The sequence below is a fragment of the Melozone crissalis genome, unplaced genomic scaffold, assembly GCF_028551555.1.
Source record: "Melozone crissalis strain CALT ecotype California unplaced genomic scaffold, PUWL_Pcris_2 ptg000005l_1, whole genome shotgun sequence".
NCBI classification, from domain to species: domain Eukaryota; kingdom Metazoa; phylum Chordata; class Aves; order Passeriformes; family Passerellidae; genus Melozone; species Melozone crissalis.
In genome coordinates, this window is record NW_026535783.1 from 50,213,099 (window position 1) to 50,230,953 (window position 17,855).

Genomic DNA, 17,855 nt, shown 5'->3' on the forward strand with positions numbered 1-17,855 from the left:
GCACTGTCTAGCATTTCTGGGGAGCTCAAAGATTGTATTTGTTGACTGTGTGTCTTTTTCACTAGAAATAGGGCAGATCTTCACAGTCCCTAGCCTCAATCTGGCATAACCTGCTGATCAATGCTGGTTCTGCGTCTTCTGTCTAGAACTAATTTTCTGTACAGGTTTAGTGTGTTGGGTTTATTTTGTGTAGTAGTTGAGGGTTTTGGTTAGACAGTTGCTGTGACTTGACCACTACTTGTCCCAAAGCTCCCAGTCATCCTTAATGTTGCTCTGCATATTGTGTATGCACATGCTCTCCACTGCCTTGTATGCAAGCCTTTGATTTTTTTGGGGTAGGGATTGTTTTTTATGGTGTTGTCTGAGTATCTTATAGAGTTCCCTCATTGAGGCCTTGAGTACCTTTACAAAGCATTGACTATATTAATGAACTCTGTTCAAATGGAAAAGAAGACATTAGCATTTTTAAGGCATGGAGGGAAGAGTAATAAAGTGAAAGAGTCAAACCCAAAGATGTCATTCCCAAGATGATGCTCTCCACCTACCTCATACATGCTGTATACTAAGATATCTCAAAGATTAATATAGGCTGCTTGAAATATGTTTGCAGTCCCACCTCTGGCAGTTTAGATTTGCTCCAGATCGTGGCTATTCTACTCCTTCTCAACTCCAGGCAATTTGTGTCCCTTCTCCTTGAGTGTGAGGCTGGGTTGTACTGGAGGATCCTGAAGAGCACCAGCAGTGAGCTATCAGTTCTGCATGTGGATTTACCACTCTCTCTCAAAGAGAGCTGTGTAACTCTTAGCCATGCGAATCATGCTAGCCTCAGAGCACTTGGCTGGCCGTACTTTCCCCGGACGCTTTACCCCATAAGTAAATGTTCCCGGTCAGGGCAAACAATGATCCAGCGCAGGGACAAGAGAGGAGGCCCGTGGGGCGGGTAACTCGGGGAAGTTTCTGCGCCCCTTCCTCACGGGAGGCTCGGAGGCGAATCTCGTCTTCCTGGAGCGCTTCCAGCAGAGCGGGGCCGGGCGCCGGGCGGCGGCGGGAGCTCCGGGGGCGGGCCGGCCCCGAGGAAGGCGGCAGCGGCCGCCGTGCCAGCCCTGCTCACCTGCGCAGCGGCGCCCGCTCTCCGGCGCCGCTCCCTTCCGCTCCTTGGAGGATGAACGGGCCGGGGAAGAAGGTAAGGGAAAGCCGGGAGGGTCGGGGGCTGGCGGGACGACCCCGCGGGCTGCCCCCTGCTCCAGGGTGCTCGAAGCTGGGGCACCACGCCGTCGAGTGCTGACACTCCCCGGGCGTTCTCCCGCTCCGGTCGGCGCGACTTGAGGAGATGTGTCCCACCGCCTCGGCCGCCTCGGCGTCTGCCCGGCCCCGCTGAGCACGGCTCGGCTTTGCCGGGAGTTGCGCTCTGTAGTGCCCGGAGCCCCAAAGCCAAGGAGTCAACCTTTCCGGTGGTGCCGTGACCACCCGAGAGGGATTTTCTGTGCAGATATTCCCGGGGAGTAATAAATCAAGGGAGAAGAGTTCTTTTGTTGAAGTAATAATAACGAGCAAAGAAAAAGCTGCTTTAGAGGAAACGACCACCAAGCGCTGCTTGGGGGAACTGTTCAGTGCTGTCAGGAGAGCTGCAGCTGCATTTCTTAGCTTTTGAGTGTTGTGAAGTATTTGATTCCAGCCAGCCCACAGGTACCCAAACCAAAGGGTCTGCTCGAGAGCAGGAGCCTAAGCCTTTTAAATGTGGTGTGATCCATCTTGTTCTAGAAAATTTGCCCATAACTAGAAGTATGTGGCCACTGTCCTGCCAGAAGTTCGGCTTCTCGGGTAAATGCTGACACCCGTTGCTCCGGCTAGTGGCTGAAGACTGCTGTTGCTAAGCATTTCTATATGTTACTCTTCCTCTTCAAAACGTTGTAGTAAAAACTGCGTCTCTCGAAATAAAGCTGATAGTAAGGACACTACCATTTTGGTCCATTCCAGGGAACATGACTGCACGTGTTCATCCCCAGGAGGGAATCTGCATCCCTGTACCTCATCGCCTCTCAGCAATGAGGACTTCATCTTCCTCTTCCTGTAGGGAGGAAGAAACAACTGCGGACAGAGAAGGGCAGGCACCAATTAACTTCCTTGCTCACACACAAAGCGATGGAGAAGGTAGAGAGTAAGAGAAGGCCACCTGCCCCTCTGTTGCACTCTCAGAACAATTTGTGCCTGGCATCTCATACAGTGGCAAGAGGTGCTAGTGGAAGGGAAACCAGATTGAGTTTTCTCTTCAGCTTTGCTCCCTTGAAGCAGGTTTCTTTTCCCACTTGCAAAATGTCCATAATGTCAAGTATTTTAACTTCTGAGCAAAACTGAGATAAATGGCATTGTCAAAGCCCATCAAAAACTGGCTGTTAAAGGGAGATCAAAGTCAAGTTCTATGGTGAGATTAGCAAGCAATTCCAGGAATCTCATTCTATTGAACAGTACCTACTGGAGGGTATATTTTTTGCGACTGGGAGACAATTATTTGCAGCAGTCACAGAGACAGTGTAACAAAATCAAGGTAAATTAAAACACAGTTTTGCTGCCGTGAGTGATTTTTCAAAGTTATGAAATTAAAGGAATTTGGGGCAGGATTTTTTTTTAAAAAGGATTCTTTTGTTTTTTGGTTGAGTTTGAGAGAGGTCATTACTGTTAGTAATGTTCCTCTTCATCTTTGTTGAGTGAGTCATTGGATTTGTGGACTGAAAAGCACTCTTTGCTCTTTCTCAAGCAAAAGTAACCTTCACCTGTTGTATTTAGTATATTTTTGACTTCCAAGTGGCACGATTTCTTGTATTGTTGATAAGTAAAAGCATGAAGTTAGTGTTTGATAATATGTTATACATTATCAAAGTACCATAAAGACGGGGGTATTTTAACAAAACAGTGGTGTACCAAGAAAAGTTCTATTCTAGCTGTAATGACTATTTTTCTGATATCTAGTTTAAGTTAAAAATGGTGCATGGAATCTGGATAATTTAAATAGTTTTTAGGTATTGACTTTGCTGTAATCTGAGTGTACAAGATGTTATTTTTAACTGTAGTTAAGAAATTTGTTGGACCAATATGAAAAGACTGAGAAACTGTTGAGCCTAAGAGCCCAGTAAAATTTTTTTTTTTTTTTGTACAGGCTTATTTATATATTCTTAAACTAGTTTTACAGTAAATGACCCATGAATAGAGGTAACTGTCTTCAACAGTGGGTTGTCGAGTACCAGATTTTCAAGTCCCTGTAAAATAGGACCTCTGAAGTAGTATATTCTTACTGCAATGAACTGGGATTTATAGATGATACTTCCAATAATACCAGCATAAACTTTGCAATCTACTCAGAGCACAAAGCCTTAATATTGAAGTCAAAGTGAAGCCTGTGACTGGCTTTGGAAGGGATATAAAGTTTTGAGGAGTATATTTTCCTCATTCTGAAGGGATTTGCAGGTGTAAACACCACAGAGAATGCATATCCCCTGCTTTCTACTGGAAAAAACCAAAATTACTAGATGCTTCAGGGAAACCTCTGGTTTCCAAAAGCACTCATATGCTTCAATTCATCATGCTGAAATTAGTTATGTGTAAAAAACTGGTTTCCTGTGAGCATAAAATTTGTTAGGATATATATTGTTGCAGTTAAAGCCAGCAAAAGTTCTTTAGTAGTGGAAAAACTGATACATGTGAATATTTTTCAGTGCCTGGATCCACTGACTTCATTCTGGGGCCATACTAAATATGCATTTCTGCAGGCAGATTCTGCTTCAATATATCTGTTTCTTCTGGACGTCCTTGGTTGGTGCATGCTGCTCACAGTAAAGCCTTCTGCTTAAGTGCTCATCAGTCCGGGCATACTGCAGCAAGAAGACTTCAGGAGCATGACTGGAGTGTGCTGTAAGAGGTGTGCTAGAAGTGTGCTATAAGTGTGCACCCTTTAAATATTCCCTCTTTCTCCTTGTTCAGTAAATCCATGGTTGTCTTCTCACAGGCAGGATGCAGAAAGAGCACTGATGGTAGGAAAAGGAGTCTTAACTTTCCTTCAGTTCATACTTCCGTGACAGACATACTTCCCCTCTGCAGCCACTCAACTCTGCTGCAGCTTCTGCTCACACTGATCATCACTTACTTGTTCTACATTCTTGTGTCTCTAAGCTCCTTCTGAGCACTGTGCTTCTGAGGAGAGGATGAGAGTTGAGACTGTTGAGCAGACTCAGGGCATATCTCATCAATGTAAAACTGAAGAAGGGTGCAAGGTGGATAGACTTTTTCAGTGGTGCACAGTGACAGGTCCAGAGGCAATGGACATGAAAGAAGCTGTAAAATGGGAGATCCTCTCTGAACATCATCAGGGAACTGTAAGGGTGACTGAGCACTGGAATGAACAGGTAGTCCAGAGCTGTCATCTTCATACTTGGAGATACTAAAAAGTACATCCAGATACACCCATCCCAAGCAACCAGCCACACACCCTTCTTGGGCGTGTGCGGGATTTGACCAGATGACCCTTTCAAACTCAACCATCCTTTGGTTCTAGGACTTTTTGAGTCAGCTGTCAGGTAAAGCATTGTTACTCTTCACAGTTTCCTATTGCTTTTCAGCAGTCCACATAGCCCCCCATCCTGCAGCAGCCTTCACTCCTCTCAAGCATTCTGGCACGTTGCACAGAGAGGCTTATCCTCTTTAGTTGTGCTCTTTCACCATAACCCTAAAGTAAACAGCGTGGGGGTTGCTGCTTGAGGGCTGCATTGGCAATGCTTCTCCAGAATTGTGACTTCTATTCTTACAGCTTATTTTCTGGCATCAACTCAAATGTATTCTTAAGCAAGGGAAATCCATGTGAGAATTGGCAGATTCCTGCAATGCTGCCTGAAACCAATAGCAAAGTTGTCACTGAATTCAATGGGAGCAAGGCAGAAACTGAAATACTGGGATGTTAAGGAAACCTGACCGACTGACTAACAAAATAACTTATCTGATAATTGATATCAATTCAGAAGAAGGGACTGTGAATAGCTAGCAACACAGTTTAGGGTATGACATAATATTTTCACCAAGCTCAGTCTGCAAAGTCAAAATATGGTTATGTTCCCATCCTTTATTAAAAATCTAAATGCCATTGATACCTGGGTAAAGTCTCACGAAAAACATCTCAAACTAGATAGTCACCAAATCTTAGAAGTCTTTTGGGTAACATCGCTTACCCAAAAACAATAGGTTTTGGATGTATCCTGTAAGTATATGTGTTCTGAGTGGCATTCCTGAGCTCCTGGCTCTCTTCCAAATCTCAGTTGTACTGTAGGGCAGTCAGCTCAAATCCCCAGTTTAAGTTTCCCAACCATTAATAGAAAGGAAGAGAGACTTGAAAGTATTGTGATTAATGCATAAAACTGGCTGCTCCTGTTATTAAGTGAGGTTTTAGGACACATTCATCTGCAACTAAGTGCATTATGCTCTGGGAGGCAGTGAGGTCTCATGCAGAACTGCAGTCTAAGCAGCAAAAAAGGCTGCGTGGTTGAGTGATGAAGCACAGTCTCCTTCATTTACTTATACTGAGCCTATCTCCAAGGTTGTCCTCAAAGATAGCCACCAGCAGAGCACTGTGGCAGTGGGCAAACATGCAAATATGTAGCATGTACAGGATGTAAACTACAACTTGACTTGTGAACAGTGACAACTAGTGGGGAAGACAGTTACCTAAAAAATTGTGATTACCAGGGCCAACATGGACTCACTGTGGTAACTGGAAAACTGAAAATACTTTGTCAAACAAATTGAAGACCTCAGTCCGGTTTCTTGATGGACTAGTGCCTGTCTATGTTGCCATAATTGCAATGATCCATGCACTGCATCAAGACAGGCAGAGGCTAAGGCTCAAAGTCTTTCTGAACTGAGGCATTTTAGCTGTGAAATCATCACTTATAAGTAAACTGAAATCTAATTCATGAAAGTGCTTCAAAAGCATTAAGAACCAAAAATAACATATTCATTTTGTTGTACAACATCCCAATTCTTGCACCAGCCATGCTTCATGTTTCTAGTATTTTTACATCATTCACTAAAACTAGGTGGAGAAAGAGTGGTCAAACATCAGGTAATATTCCAAGAGGAAGAAAAGGTATATACACAAGTGTTCCTTGATGGCTGGTTTTCAGATAAATGCTTTATTAGGCAGGAAGCATACTGCTTGGATGACATTACCAATTCTTGAAAAATTTATTTGCCATTTGAAACAGAGGGATTTAAACTAAAATCTTGCAAAGACTTAAAACCTCCATGTTTAGCTTTATACCTCCTACATAGTTTCACTGTGGTCAATGAAACTATTCACTGTGGAAAGCTAAGAAGGTGTGTAAATCTCTGTAGCATTAAACATTTTTCTTGATTATCTCACCAGGGACTGGAAACAGGGATTGGCAGCTATCAGACACCAAGGGTAAAATGGCAACTTGTGTCACTGAATATTGACTTAATTGAAAAGCAGCATTAAGAATTGTGAAACAATTCTAGTCTTTTTTCCCTAACTTGCAGTGGATGCTATGTGGCTCTAAACTGCTTCCTTGAGTACCCCCAAACAACTGAGATTTGCTCACCCAAGAGTAGGGTGCATTTTCACTGTCAAAACAAGTCTTTGTAACTTTTTTTTTTAAGTATTTAGCACAACTGGAGTTGCTGGGGACATATGTGTGTATGTATATGTGCGTAATGTCCCTACGGGAGGCTTGAAAACAGACTCTCTGCCTAGGTCATGAGGGGGCTGCACCAGCAATAATCATTCTTCTCACCCTTCTTCTCATTCTTCTCCTCATCCTTCACATCCTTCTCCTCATCCTCCTCCGCCTCCCCCCACCCCAGGTGAACACAGCTCGGTGGTCGCCGGCGCTCCGTAAGACGCTGCCGAAGAGGGGAAGGGGCTTAGCAGGTCTGGGGACCCCGGAGGCAGCGCGGGGAGCGGGCGGGGTGGCGCCGCAGGGGCGGGAGTGGCCGGGGCAGCGCCAGCGGCGGGGGGAGGCGCCGGTGCTGGAGGCGCGGGGTGCGCGGCGCAGGGGCGGCGGCCCCGCAGCCCGGGCGGGCGGCAGGTGGGAGCGGAGCGGAGCGGAGCGGCGGTGCAGCGGGGCGGGGTGGCTGGGAAGGGAAGGGATGGGCTGCGCACCCAGCATTCACGTCTCGCATAGCGGTGTGATATACTGCCGGGACTCGGAGGAGTCCAACTCCCCCCACCAGACCACCACGATCTCGCAGGGCACCACCACCCTGCACGGCCTCTTCGTTAAGACAGACGCGGCCGACTCCATCCCCTCCGTCCTCGCCTACCAGAGCCGGCAGCCGCCGCCCTCCGCCGGCCCCCGCCGCAAGGAGCGCAGGGAGTCCGGCGGCGCCTCCGCCCGGTCCAGGACGCCCCGCTGCTGCAGCGTCGAGGCGGAGACCCAGACCAGCAGCTCCAGCGCCAAGGTAAGGTCGCCGCTCCGGAGGGATCTCCGGCGGTCCCGGTGCGGGTCCCCGCCGGCCGCGGCAGAGGGAGGACGGTGCGCGGAGCCAGCGCCTCCCCCGCCGGAGGATGCTCGGCGGGCGGGATGCAGCTGGCAGGAGCGGTGCCCTGGTGCCCACTGACTCACCGCAGCTGCGGCGGCCGGGCCGGGCCGGGCTGGCACTGCTGCGGGGGGGCCGCCTCGCCTGGAGCTCGCCGGGGGGAGCAGCAGCCGCCGGGCCCCTCGGGCTCTCTCCGCCTTTCTCCGCCTCGAAGCACAGCCTTGGTGCGGCTCCGGGGCGCCCTGCGCTGGGATCGGCCACGCACACCCCAGCAAGCGGGGAAAGGCTTGTTTTGAGCTTTGTGGCTGATGGCAGAGAGTACTTGGTGCTAGCTTTATTTACCTCATCCCTTTTTCTTCCCGCCGTATCTGTTAAAATGAACTGTTGCTTCTAGGCGTGGGTGTTCGGCTGAGAACCGAACCACTATGATCTGCATACGTACGCTGATACACCTTGCTGCTGTAGAGCTGTGGAGATGCTCCTGGAGGAGCGGGCGGGGGCTGTGTGTGTACGGTACCTGGAAGACTTGGTCCCCCTCTCAGTGGCTAAGGCAGGCACTGCTGCAACCTGCCTGTCAACGTCTTCGCTTAAGTTTAGCACTTCCAAAGAGATCATTGCGCTGGATTTTTTTTTTTTTCCATGAGGTTTGTTTGGTTTGTTGGGTTGTTTGGTTTTTTTTTTTTTTTTAATATCAGAGTAACTTCCCTGGAAGCCTTTTAGAAATTAAAATTTGTTTTGTTGCCTCCTTCCAAAGTTTATAAATTAAAAAAAAAAACCAAAAACACACACACACACACACACACACACACACAAAAAAAACCAAACAAAAAAAACCAAAAAAACCCCCAACAAAAACCAAAAAACAAAACTGGTATCATGATCTTAGCTGCATCTTAGGTTACTTTTCTGTTGTACTAAGAAAGCAGGATATCATGTCACAAAGCAATCCTAGTATTTTGTTAGAATATCAGTAAGAAATTCCAAAGTTATAAAATATTCCTTAATTATTTAAAAATTCAGAAGCAGTAGGAAAACTTAAGGAAAACATAAGTGGGAGAAATCACAGATAAAACCCCAAAACCCCCATGGCCCATTGTCAGTTTGTTAGTTCAAATGCTGGGTAAATTGTAGAATTGTCTGCAGTCACATTTACTGTTTTACTCATTCAGATCAGGAGCATGCATCATCAACAACTGGGACAAAATTCAAGCATTACTGGAGTAAAACAATTCTTGTATTTCTTGGATTTATAGATTTTTTTTTTTACTAGTCAGAGTGCAATACTTAAGACAAAATATTATTTTTTTTAATATGATTTCTTTTTTCTCCTGTTAAGAGGAGAGCAAAATCAAAACACTTTTACAATTAAGATGAGAATTTAAAAGAAAATAGGAAGAATTGGGAAAAAAAGTTTTTTAGAGTCATAACTTGGTTCTCAATAATTGTTCACTATATATTATTACATTAGGTGCTGTTACAAACAAATATATTTCCCAGCTTTCTAGTTATTTAAACTGCATGTATTTCAGATGGTTTTGACCTTTCTGATTGGTATTGTAATGTTATGGGTTCAACAAGGCCCAGTGCTGGGTCCTGCCCTTGGGTCACAGCAACCCCAGGCAGTGCCACAGGCTGGGGCAGAGTGGCTGGAAAGGCCCTGGGGGTGCTGGTGGCAGCAGCTGAACATGAGCCAGCAGTGCCCAGGTGGCCAAGAAGGGCAATGGCATCCTGGCCTGTGCCAGCAATGGTGTGGCCAGCAGGAGCAGGGCAGGGATTGACCTCCTGTACTCAGAAAAGGTGAAGCCACACCTCAAATCCTGTGTCCAGTTCTGGGCTCTTCACTACAAGGCATTGAGGTGCTGGAGTGAGTCCAGAGAAGGGAAACAGAGCTGTGGAAAGGTCTGGAGCACAAGTCCTGTGAAGAACAGCTGAGGGAGCTGGGGGTGAGAGAGAAGCCTGAAGAAAAGAAAGCTCAGGGGGGACCTTCCCACTCTCTGCAACTGAAAGGAGTGTGCAGCCAGGTGGGGGTTGGTTTCTTCTTCCAGACAACAAGAGACAGAATGAGAGGAAACAGCCTCAAACTGCTCCAGGGAAGGTTCAGGTGGTACATCAAGAAGAATTTCTTCACACAAAGGATTGTCAAGCATTGGGAGTGACTGGCAGGAAAGTGATAAAGTCATCATCCCTGGAATTGTTCAAGAAATGACTGCATGCAGCACTCTGTGCCGTGGTGATACAGTGGTGATTGGTCAAAGATTGGATTTGAATTTGGATGTCTTTTCACAGAATTAACTAGGTTGGAAAAGACTTTTGAGATCATCAAGCCCAGCCTATGACTTAACATCACCTTGTCAACTAGCCCATGGCACTAAGTGCCATATTCAGTCTTTTCCAATCTAAATGATTCTGTGGTTCAGAATTGTGATTATTTTTGATAGCTTCACTTCTTTTTACAAATTATGAGTTTGTTAGGTGTCTGGGGTTTTTGAAGTTATGTAACAATTATTTCAATTATTTAGTAGAAATATTTTCATTCTTAAAAGAATTAGGATCTGTAATTTTTTTTTTTTTTTTTTTTAGTTGAGTTAGAGCTGCCATTCTTACTGCCAGTCTCCTGGCCTGATTTTGTACATCATACTGAAGTATTGACTACAACAGGATTGGGTTATTACAGAACTATCATAAAGGCAAAATAGTATACTGTACTTGACAGATTATAAGAAGTGGAAAAGTGTGGAAACATGTTTCTGCAGTAGTACATGATAACAATATTTATTTCCATAAAAGCTCAAAAGTGAAGAAATATATCGTTTATTTTGGCATGGAAAGAGTGTCCAGAAATACCACTTGGTTTTTGCTGCTGTAGTGTTTGGTTGCATGTATTAGCAATATTGGATATTCCATACTATATGGCATCACATTTGGGGAAAGAAGGAGGAAGGCATGGGGGACATTTGGAGTGATGGTGTTTGTCCTCCCAAGTAGCCAGTGCACATGATGGGCCCTGCTCTCCTGGGGATGGCTTGACACCTGTCTACCCATGGGAAGTGGTGACTTAATTTCTTGTTTTGCTTTGCTCATGTGTGCACCTTTTACTTTACTTATTAAAGTGTCAAATTCATGAGTTATTTCAGTTTCACTCCTCAGATTCCTTCCCCATCCTCTGAGTGATTGAGTGAATGAGCAGCTGCCTGGGGCTTAGTTGCCCTCTGGGGTTAAACCACCACAAAATCTCATCTAAGTGAATTAGAGGACAAAACCAATATACTGGCTGTTAGCACTATTATATAGTAAAATATATATATATCTCTGTTCTGTAACTGCTCAAAACACTCAAACCATGTGTCTTGGTTTCAAAAGACACTATATTGCTTGGTGTGTCTTCATTTTGTGTTCTAAACTGCACTTTAGTTGTTTTCACAATCAAGTATTGCGCTTTACATTTGATCCTGCTTTTATACAATGTTTTAAAACTCATCCACACTATAGTATGAAACGAGCCTTAAAATAAATCAACCTGTAGTAATATCAACCCTATTCAATTCAAATAAAAAATAAAAGCCAACCAAAGAAAAAATGATCCAATGTCACTTAAAATATATGGCTTATCTAAACCTTACTTTCAAAGTATTTGATCTGTATTCATTTGGTGTGAGGTCAGTGTTACAAAAGATAATTTATTGTTTTTTTCTTTTCTTCTTCTTTCCTTAATGAAAAGTTATGAATTGTTCAGAGCATTGAGATGTGTTGGTCCCATCCCACTGGCACTGTTTGTGAGTAACCAGTCAGCAGTTTTGGTGGGTAGGTGTGTTTCTTTTGATCTTGAAAGCCTTGTAAACAGTTATGTACAGGTTGCCTGACAAAGATCTCAAGTGGACTTGTTACAAGTTGATTTGGGATAGGACCCACAGTTTCTGGTGCTCAGCCATACAATCTGTTCTTGAAGTACTTGGGCAGAAGCACTCAATTGAAAAAAACCAGCCATTCCTTCCCCTTGTACCCTCCTTAACAAAGCAAAACAGTATCATGAAAAGAAAGAGTATTAATATCTCAAATGTTCCATCAGCTTTCTATAAAGATACAAGGCATTTAACATCCATCACAGAAGCACAACAATGAGCTGAGAAGATGCTGACTGTATAATGGCTGCTTGACCCATTGCTCAGTTACTGCTGGTTCTGAAGTGCAGCTGTTCTGAAGTACCAGCTGTTTAGCAAGAAGTAAACAGTCTTTTGGACACTTCCTTGGGGATTTGAAAATGTAAATCCCTTATATATGTTTACATCTTTTAATTATGGCCAAGTCTTAAGCAGAAGTTGTGAAAAGTTCTGATTTTCTCGACATCTTGGACTTCAGCATTAACAAAACTTTACAGCAACAGACAAGTTTCAAAGCTCGTGTTGCTAACATATTAGCTAGATGGAAAAAACCCTGCAAACAACTTGCAGACTTCCATTGATTACTTTATCATATTTTTCTTCTTAAAATTACAAGAACAGCAGATGTAATGATTTGGTTCTTCTTATGCTGTCTTCTTTGTAGAAAAGAAAAACTTGTTTATGAGCCTCTCTTGATCAGTCACAATAGCAGTAGAATTTCACCATTTTCAGGCTTTTCTGTAGCAAGAAAAGCTCAGAAATAAGCAAAAATACAGTGGGACAGTATCTCTTACCAGTGCTGGCTGTGTTAAGTTCCAAGGTGGAAGTGTTGGGACATATCCTCTTCAAAATGTCAAGGACCTAGGTTTTTTTGGATTGCCTTGATTTGAAATACAGTTGTCTTTCAAGCAGTACCATGTATAAGAAAAGTCAGGGTACTTCTTGCACTTCTGGTTTTGTTTGAGGTGTACTATGGTTTAACTGGTTAATAGTAAGTTCTGTGGCATGTGGAACACACCAGATGTAGTGTAAACTTGGAAAATAAACCTCCCAGCTCTGTAACTTAGTGTGATGAAGGTTCATTTCACAACTCAGTAGGACACCTGAGACATAAGGCACTTCTTGAACATAGCTGAGGACTGCAGAATTGGCAGAAAAAAATTGAGCAGGCCAAAAACTGTTGAAATATATTACAGTGCAGGACCTTGTTATTTTAGGCTAGCTGTTCTCTGAGAGGTGCTGGCCTGAATAGCTCTTACCCTAAAGAAAATTACTAGCATAGAGGTGTTATTCTGTGACTAAGCCCAGGTATCTTAAATTAATACAGTAAATTAATACAGTTGCTACTCTGTATCTGACCTTTCCATTCCTTCTTCAAATGATGCAGGTGAACTTTGGCAAGCACTGTTGTTGTGCTCTTAAGCAATGCTAGACAGAAGAACTGTTACAAAACAGATAAAACCATTTCTTCAGAAAATATTAAACCACCTGGCAAAAAGAAGCCTGATTAATGACTTCACATTGAGTCACACAACATTCTGGACTTCCACAATTGCTCTGGATGATATGCATTTATATCACTAAATATAAAATGAGCACACGTGCATGCGCACACACATGTATAAGAAAAGAGAATTGCTGAAGGCTTGTAAGAGAACAATAAGCCTCAAGAGTTTCATCATTAGAATTCAACAGGTCCAGGACGCCTCTAAGTCCTTCAGTAAAAATGTATTTTAAGACTTTGTCTTTCAGTGCCCAAAATACCAAGTGGTGTTAAACTGACCATTAGCAGCATCTGTTTTCCCCTTTTACTGTTTGATATGAACAGAATGAGACTGAGATTTTATCTTCAGAGGAGCTTGGTGTGAATCTTTCAACATTTTCTCTATTGTCCATGTAACTTTTCTAAAAGTGCCTTTAGTGAACACTGGATGTACCTGTATGGCTGCTAGAAAATAACATGTGAAATGTTTTATGATGCAGCAGCATTTGCCTTTTTTTTGGTGAGTCTTGTCAAACCCAGGATTATAGCTTAAGAAATCAACAATCACATTTACTCATGTAAAGACCAAAGTACAGAGCATAGTGAAGAGCAGCCTGTGTGTTTGAAGTGGTTGAGGGCATGAGCTTACAGCTAACTACCACCTGATGATCTCTTGTGTAGTACTGTCTCCCTCTGGCACAGATCAGTAGGTGTATTTCTAGCCCAGAAAGTCACCAGCAGTCACCTTGCTGCAGGGCAGCAGCACAACACATGGCTGTCTTCTTGCTTGTTTGAGGGCATCTTCTCTTCTCAATGAGCTCATTCTACGTTATGGTCTGTGAGATTGTACAGACCATAAGGTAGAATGAGCTCATTGTGCAGGAGCTTCCACAGCTCCCCAAAACACCAGTGCTTTTGGCTTATGAAGCTTGAGTCACATTTCCCTCTATGTGAGCAAGAAGTTCTGTGCAAAGATACATTGTTAATTCTGATTTAAGGTGATGTTCTGTACAGCTTTTTGGTGGCAGTGTCTACTCCAGGTAACTTTCTTCACTTGGGAGGACCATTAGTCCATTTGCCAGTGAACTTTATTTTTCCCTTTCAGTTCAGCCATTTGTGTTAACCACAGCGCTCTCCTTCAGCATCCAATTATTTATAAATGTCTTTCTCACCCTTGTTGTCAGCTGTAAAAGAACAAAATGCATTAGAGACATGCTGTTCCTTTATATTATCTCTGACTCTTTGAATACCAAGGTACTCTGGAGAATAGTTTTAAAAAATCCTTGTATATCTCTACCCTGTAAATCTCTGACTTGGCTATCCAATGCCAAATATTTCATATCTTGGATGTAGAAAGGGTAGAGTGCAGATTTATGCTGAGAAACCCTGCATCTAAATGGTGCTACTTCAGAAACTGTCTCAATATTAAACTCTTAATAACATGAGTTATTCACTTTGAAAATGCATGTCTAATTTTGATGTAGATTTACAATTAATTGACCTTTTATCCTGGATTCAGATTGCATCTGAGGAGGCAGCTTTTGGTCCAAAAGGATGGGAAAACTGGACCAATGCAGTTGGTTTCATAGCATGGAAAAATGGAGCAGGAATTGCAGAGATCTGGGCCACCTGGATTCCAGTACATAGAATTCACAGACAATACAGCCAGGTGTGAATGTGTGTATAGATATTATTAAACGACATTTAAATAAGAATTCCAAAGGAACAATGGATAGTTGAGAGACTCTGCATCAGTAGGGTCAGTAACATCCACTGATGAAATGGACAGAAGGGAGTTTTAAAGCAATATAGGTAGTAAAAATCAAGCTATTCAACATCTGTTTGTAAGCCTAGGAGAAACTGCTCACAGTCAGTTTTCATATAGAGCTGCAGCCTGTCAGATTTAATTACGATTAATTTGTTTTTATTTGGAAGAGTGAGGTCTGATTCCTGTCTTGTTGTATGCATGTTTTCATCAAATAATGATATAGTTACAGGTGGTATACCTTTCAGTGCTGTAAAAAAAAATCAGTGTAATTGAATGTGGCATTGAACATGAGGTCTCTGGTGTTAGCTAATTCCAGCGCTCAATTTTCCCTTTTCTCTTAGGTTAGCCATTTTGCTACAAAAACAGCAAGAGAGGCTTTCCTCCTCCTCTGCTGCAGATTTAGAAGGTTGTCTGAGGGCACTGTGGACTTGAATGTTGTCAATGATCATTTTTCCCCTGCAGTTATCATGTCCATTATAAAATGTAATTTATCAAACCATTGTGCTAGCCCAAAAACCAAGAAACCTCTTTTAGAAAAAGAGAGAGAAAATTAGGTTTAGCTTTTTGTGTGCATTCTTTTCCAAAGTTAATAAAATTTCTTCTGAGACCCCAGAATAGGTGTTAATGTGATGACTCAGGTGTTTTCTGGATAGACACCCAAGCTCAAGTCTCTGTTTTGCAAGTGTGTAAAAAGGTCCTCCCACATGAGTACACTTCTCACTGGACTGTTGGCTGTTGTGGCTTTTTCTTTCTCTCACTTTTAAGATTGCTTCCCTGAAATCCATGCATTCCAAAGAGTCCTGCCTGATGAATCATTACTTCCTCCTTGTCATAAAGACAAATCTTTCTTAAACAGCTGTCTAATTATATTGTGAAAAATCACAAGATTTCAGAAAGGTTGGTTATATTACATTCCAGAATAAATCCATTCACATGTGTTAAATGTTTAGGTCTGTGTTAATGTTCTAAGCAGTGTTGTGGCTCATGAAAGAAGTCAGTAACTGCTGTGTCAAACACCTTTGCCATGGCCTTGTTTCAGGCTGCTGCATTTTACCCCAAATTGTAGTGTGTAGACTAGGATAGCAAGACAAAAAAGTTAAGATTTCTGGCATTCTCATGGTTGTGGTTTACTGATCTGCAGCTGCTGGACAGCTCTCCTTCCCCTTGGAGCTCTGGATGGCAGCCACAGGGTGCTGGTGGAAACCTGGGAAATCTTTGGCTACTTTTGTCAAAAAGGTCAGCTGGAGTACTATGATGGTGTGGTGGGTGGTTAGAGAAGAGATGGATGAAGTGAAGATCTGAAATGGACTAAGCAGGTGAGATATCATTGTTCAAGTAGTAAAAAAATGATCAATCTAGCCAAGCTGGGGTGATTGTGGATGGGTCCTGTGTTATGGGCTGGAGGAGTTCAGGGCAGAGATATGCCAAAGGGAATGGGGCTTAAGGGACATGTAGGTAGAGAGGTGTTTTGGAGGGAAATAAAAGTCTTTTCTTGGTGGCACTAGATTCTTTGATGCTTTGAGTCTTGAGGAGATGTGATGTCTGAATCTAGAGATTTCTGTCCAAATCTTAGAGCTGCACAACAAAAACGTATCTTTACCACTCAATGCTGCTGCAACAGAAATTGCCTAGATGATGTTCTGTGTACAAAACTGTACCCACTACTGCTTAAAGCCACTTGTTAGTCTGTGCTTGTCTCTGTTTTATTAATGAGCCCATCACAGTAGCAGAGGACTCCTGCATCTTATAGTCAAACATTAGAAAGCAAGAAAGAAGTACCTAATATTAGTCTAGACAAACTGAAGATCACTAACCACCTGCTTTCTGAAAGAAGTTTTGACAAAAAGAGGCAAAGATATTCTCCCCAAAACCAAAATTACAACAACAAAATAACACCAAAGCAAAACAAGTTAACACTAAGAATCATAATTGTTCCAAAACGGTGATATGACTGATGTAACTGGTTTTAGTATAACTTCTGTGATAACTTTGTTAAATGTCAGCAGGGACTTGTGTATTGCCATCCCAATTAGGACAGAATTCACACAATGCGTTAGCTCTGTGAGTCTGGTGCATGGGGATAATTTAAACTTCATGGTTTTTTGGTTTTGTTTTCTTTCAAATGTAACTGTATAAATGGTATCATTTTGTTTGGAGCAACGGTTTCTTTGATACATTCTGGGATTTTTTTTCGTTCTGTGTGACAGAGCTTTTACCACTCTAGTCCTTTAGGTGAGATTGGACTGAGCAACGGAACTGGGTTTTTTTTTTTTCCTCACACCATTACTGGGTTAAAAACTATGTGTTTGATAGATTTATTTAACGCTCACACTCAAGACAAGAGTTGTGCAAGTCTTAAAGACAATATATTTTAAATGTCATGATTTTAAGTTATATTCTGTGCATCCTGGTGGTAGAGATGTCAGACTTTTTCTTTCAGGTTTATGAAAGTGAAATATAAAATTACTGAGACCAGAAAAACTAGTGGGACTGATGAGTATTACAGTCAACCAGAATGGGTGTCTGGTTGCAGATACACATTAACAAGAACAGCTCATGCACATACAGATGTCTCTCAGCCCTCTGCCATTTTAGTGGCTTAGGGACTATCTATACAGTTCAAAGAGTTCAGTAATGAACTGTCTTCAAAGAAGGGAATCTTTTTCATGGGTTCCACTGCATTTATACAAGAGGCTATTTTTAGATGAAGCATTTTTTGCCCCTTTGGAGCTATAAGTTATCTGTGGCCTCACCTTAGATTTGAAAAATCTGCTGTGCTGGAAGTAACTCCTTTAAGGCCTCCTTTCATGTTCGCTTTATTGTTATTTTTCAGTTGCAAATATCCACAGACCTGTAGATAGTTTTATACTGGAAAAGGTGCTGTATTTCTGTAGCTCACATGTGAATTCTTGTCAGAGAATAGTGTTTTCCTGCATGGCTGATACACATGATTGCCCATCAAAGGATGACCTTTAATCATCTGAATTTTTGTGTATCATTTCCTACCACTGAAGAAAGAGAAGCATTTTATTTAAAAATCTAATGAATGAGCTTAAAATACAGTGTTTACTGTACAAAACAATGTTTAATGATGCAACATTAAAACTTGGTGCCATTTTGCACTTCCAGCCCCAGTGTAGAAATGTGAAATGCATACATATAGTCCAGTAGTACAAATTCAGAAGTT

The 17,855-nt window shown here is 42.7% G+C and overlaps 1 protein-coding gene across 1 annotated transcript in view; it reads left to right on the top strand.

The window, feature by feature from the left end:
* Positions 1 to 7,149: 7,149 nt before the first annotated feature.
* PDE8B (phosphodiesterase 8B) overlaps positions 7,150 to 17,855 on the top strand; it is a 68,034-nt gene continuing 57,328 nt past the window's right edge. Inside the window, exon 1 of the mRNA XM_054290084.1 lies at positions 7,150 to 7,461. Within this exon, the coding sequence (XP_054146059.1) occupies positions 7,150 to 7,461 (312 nt within the window). The remainder of the gene's footprint in view (positions 7,462 to 17,855) is intronic.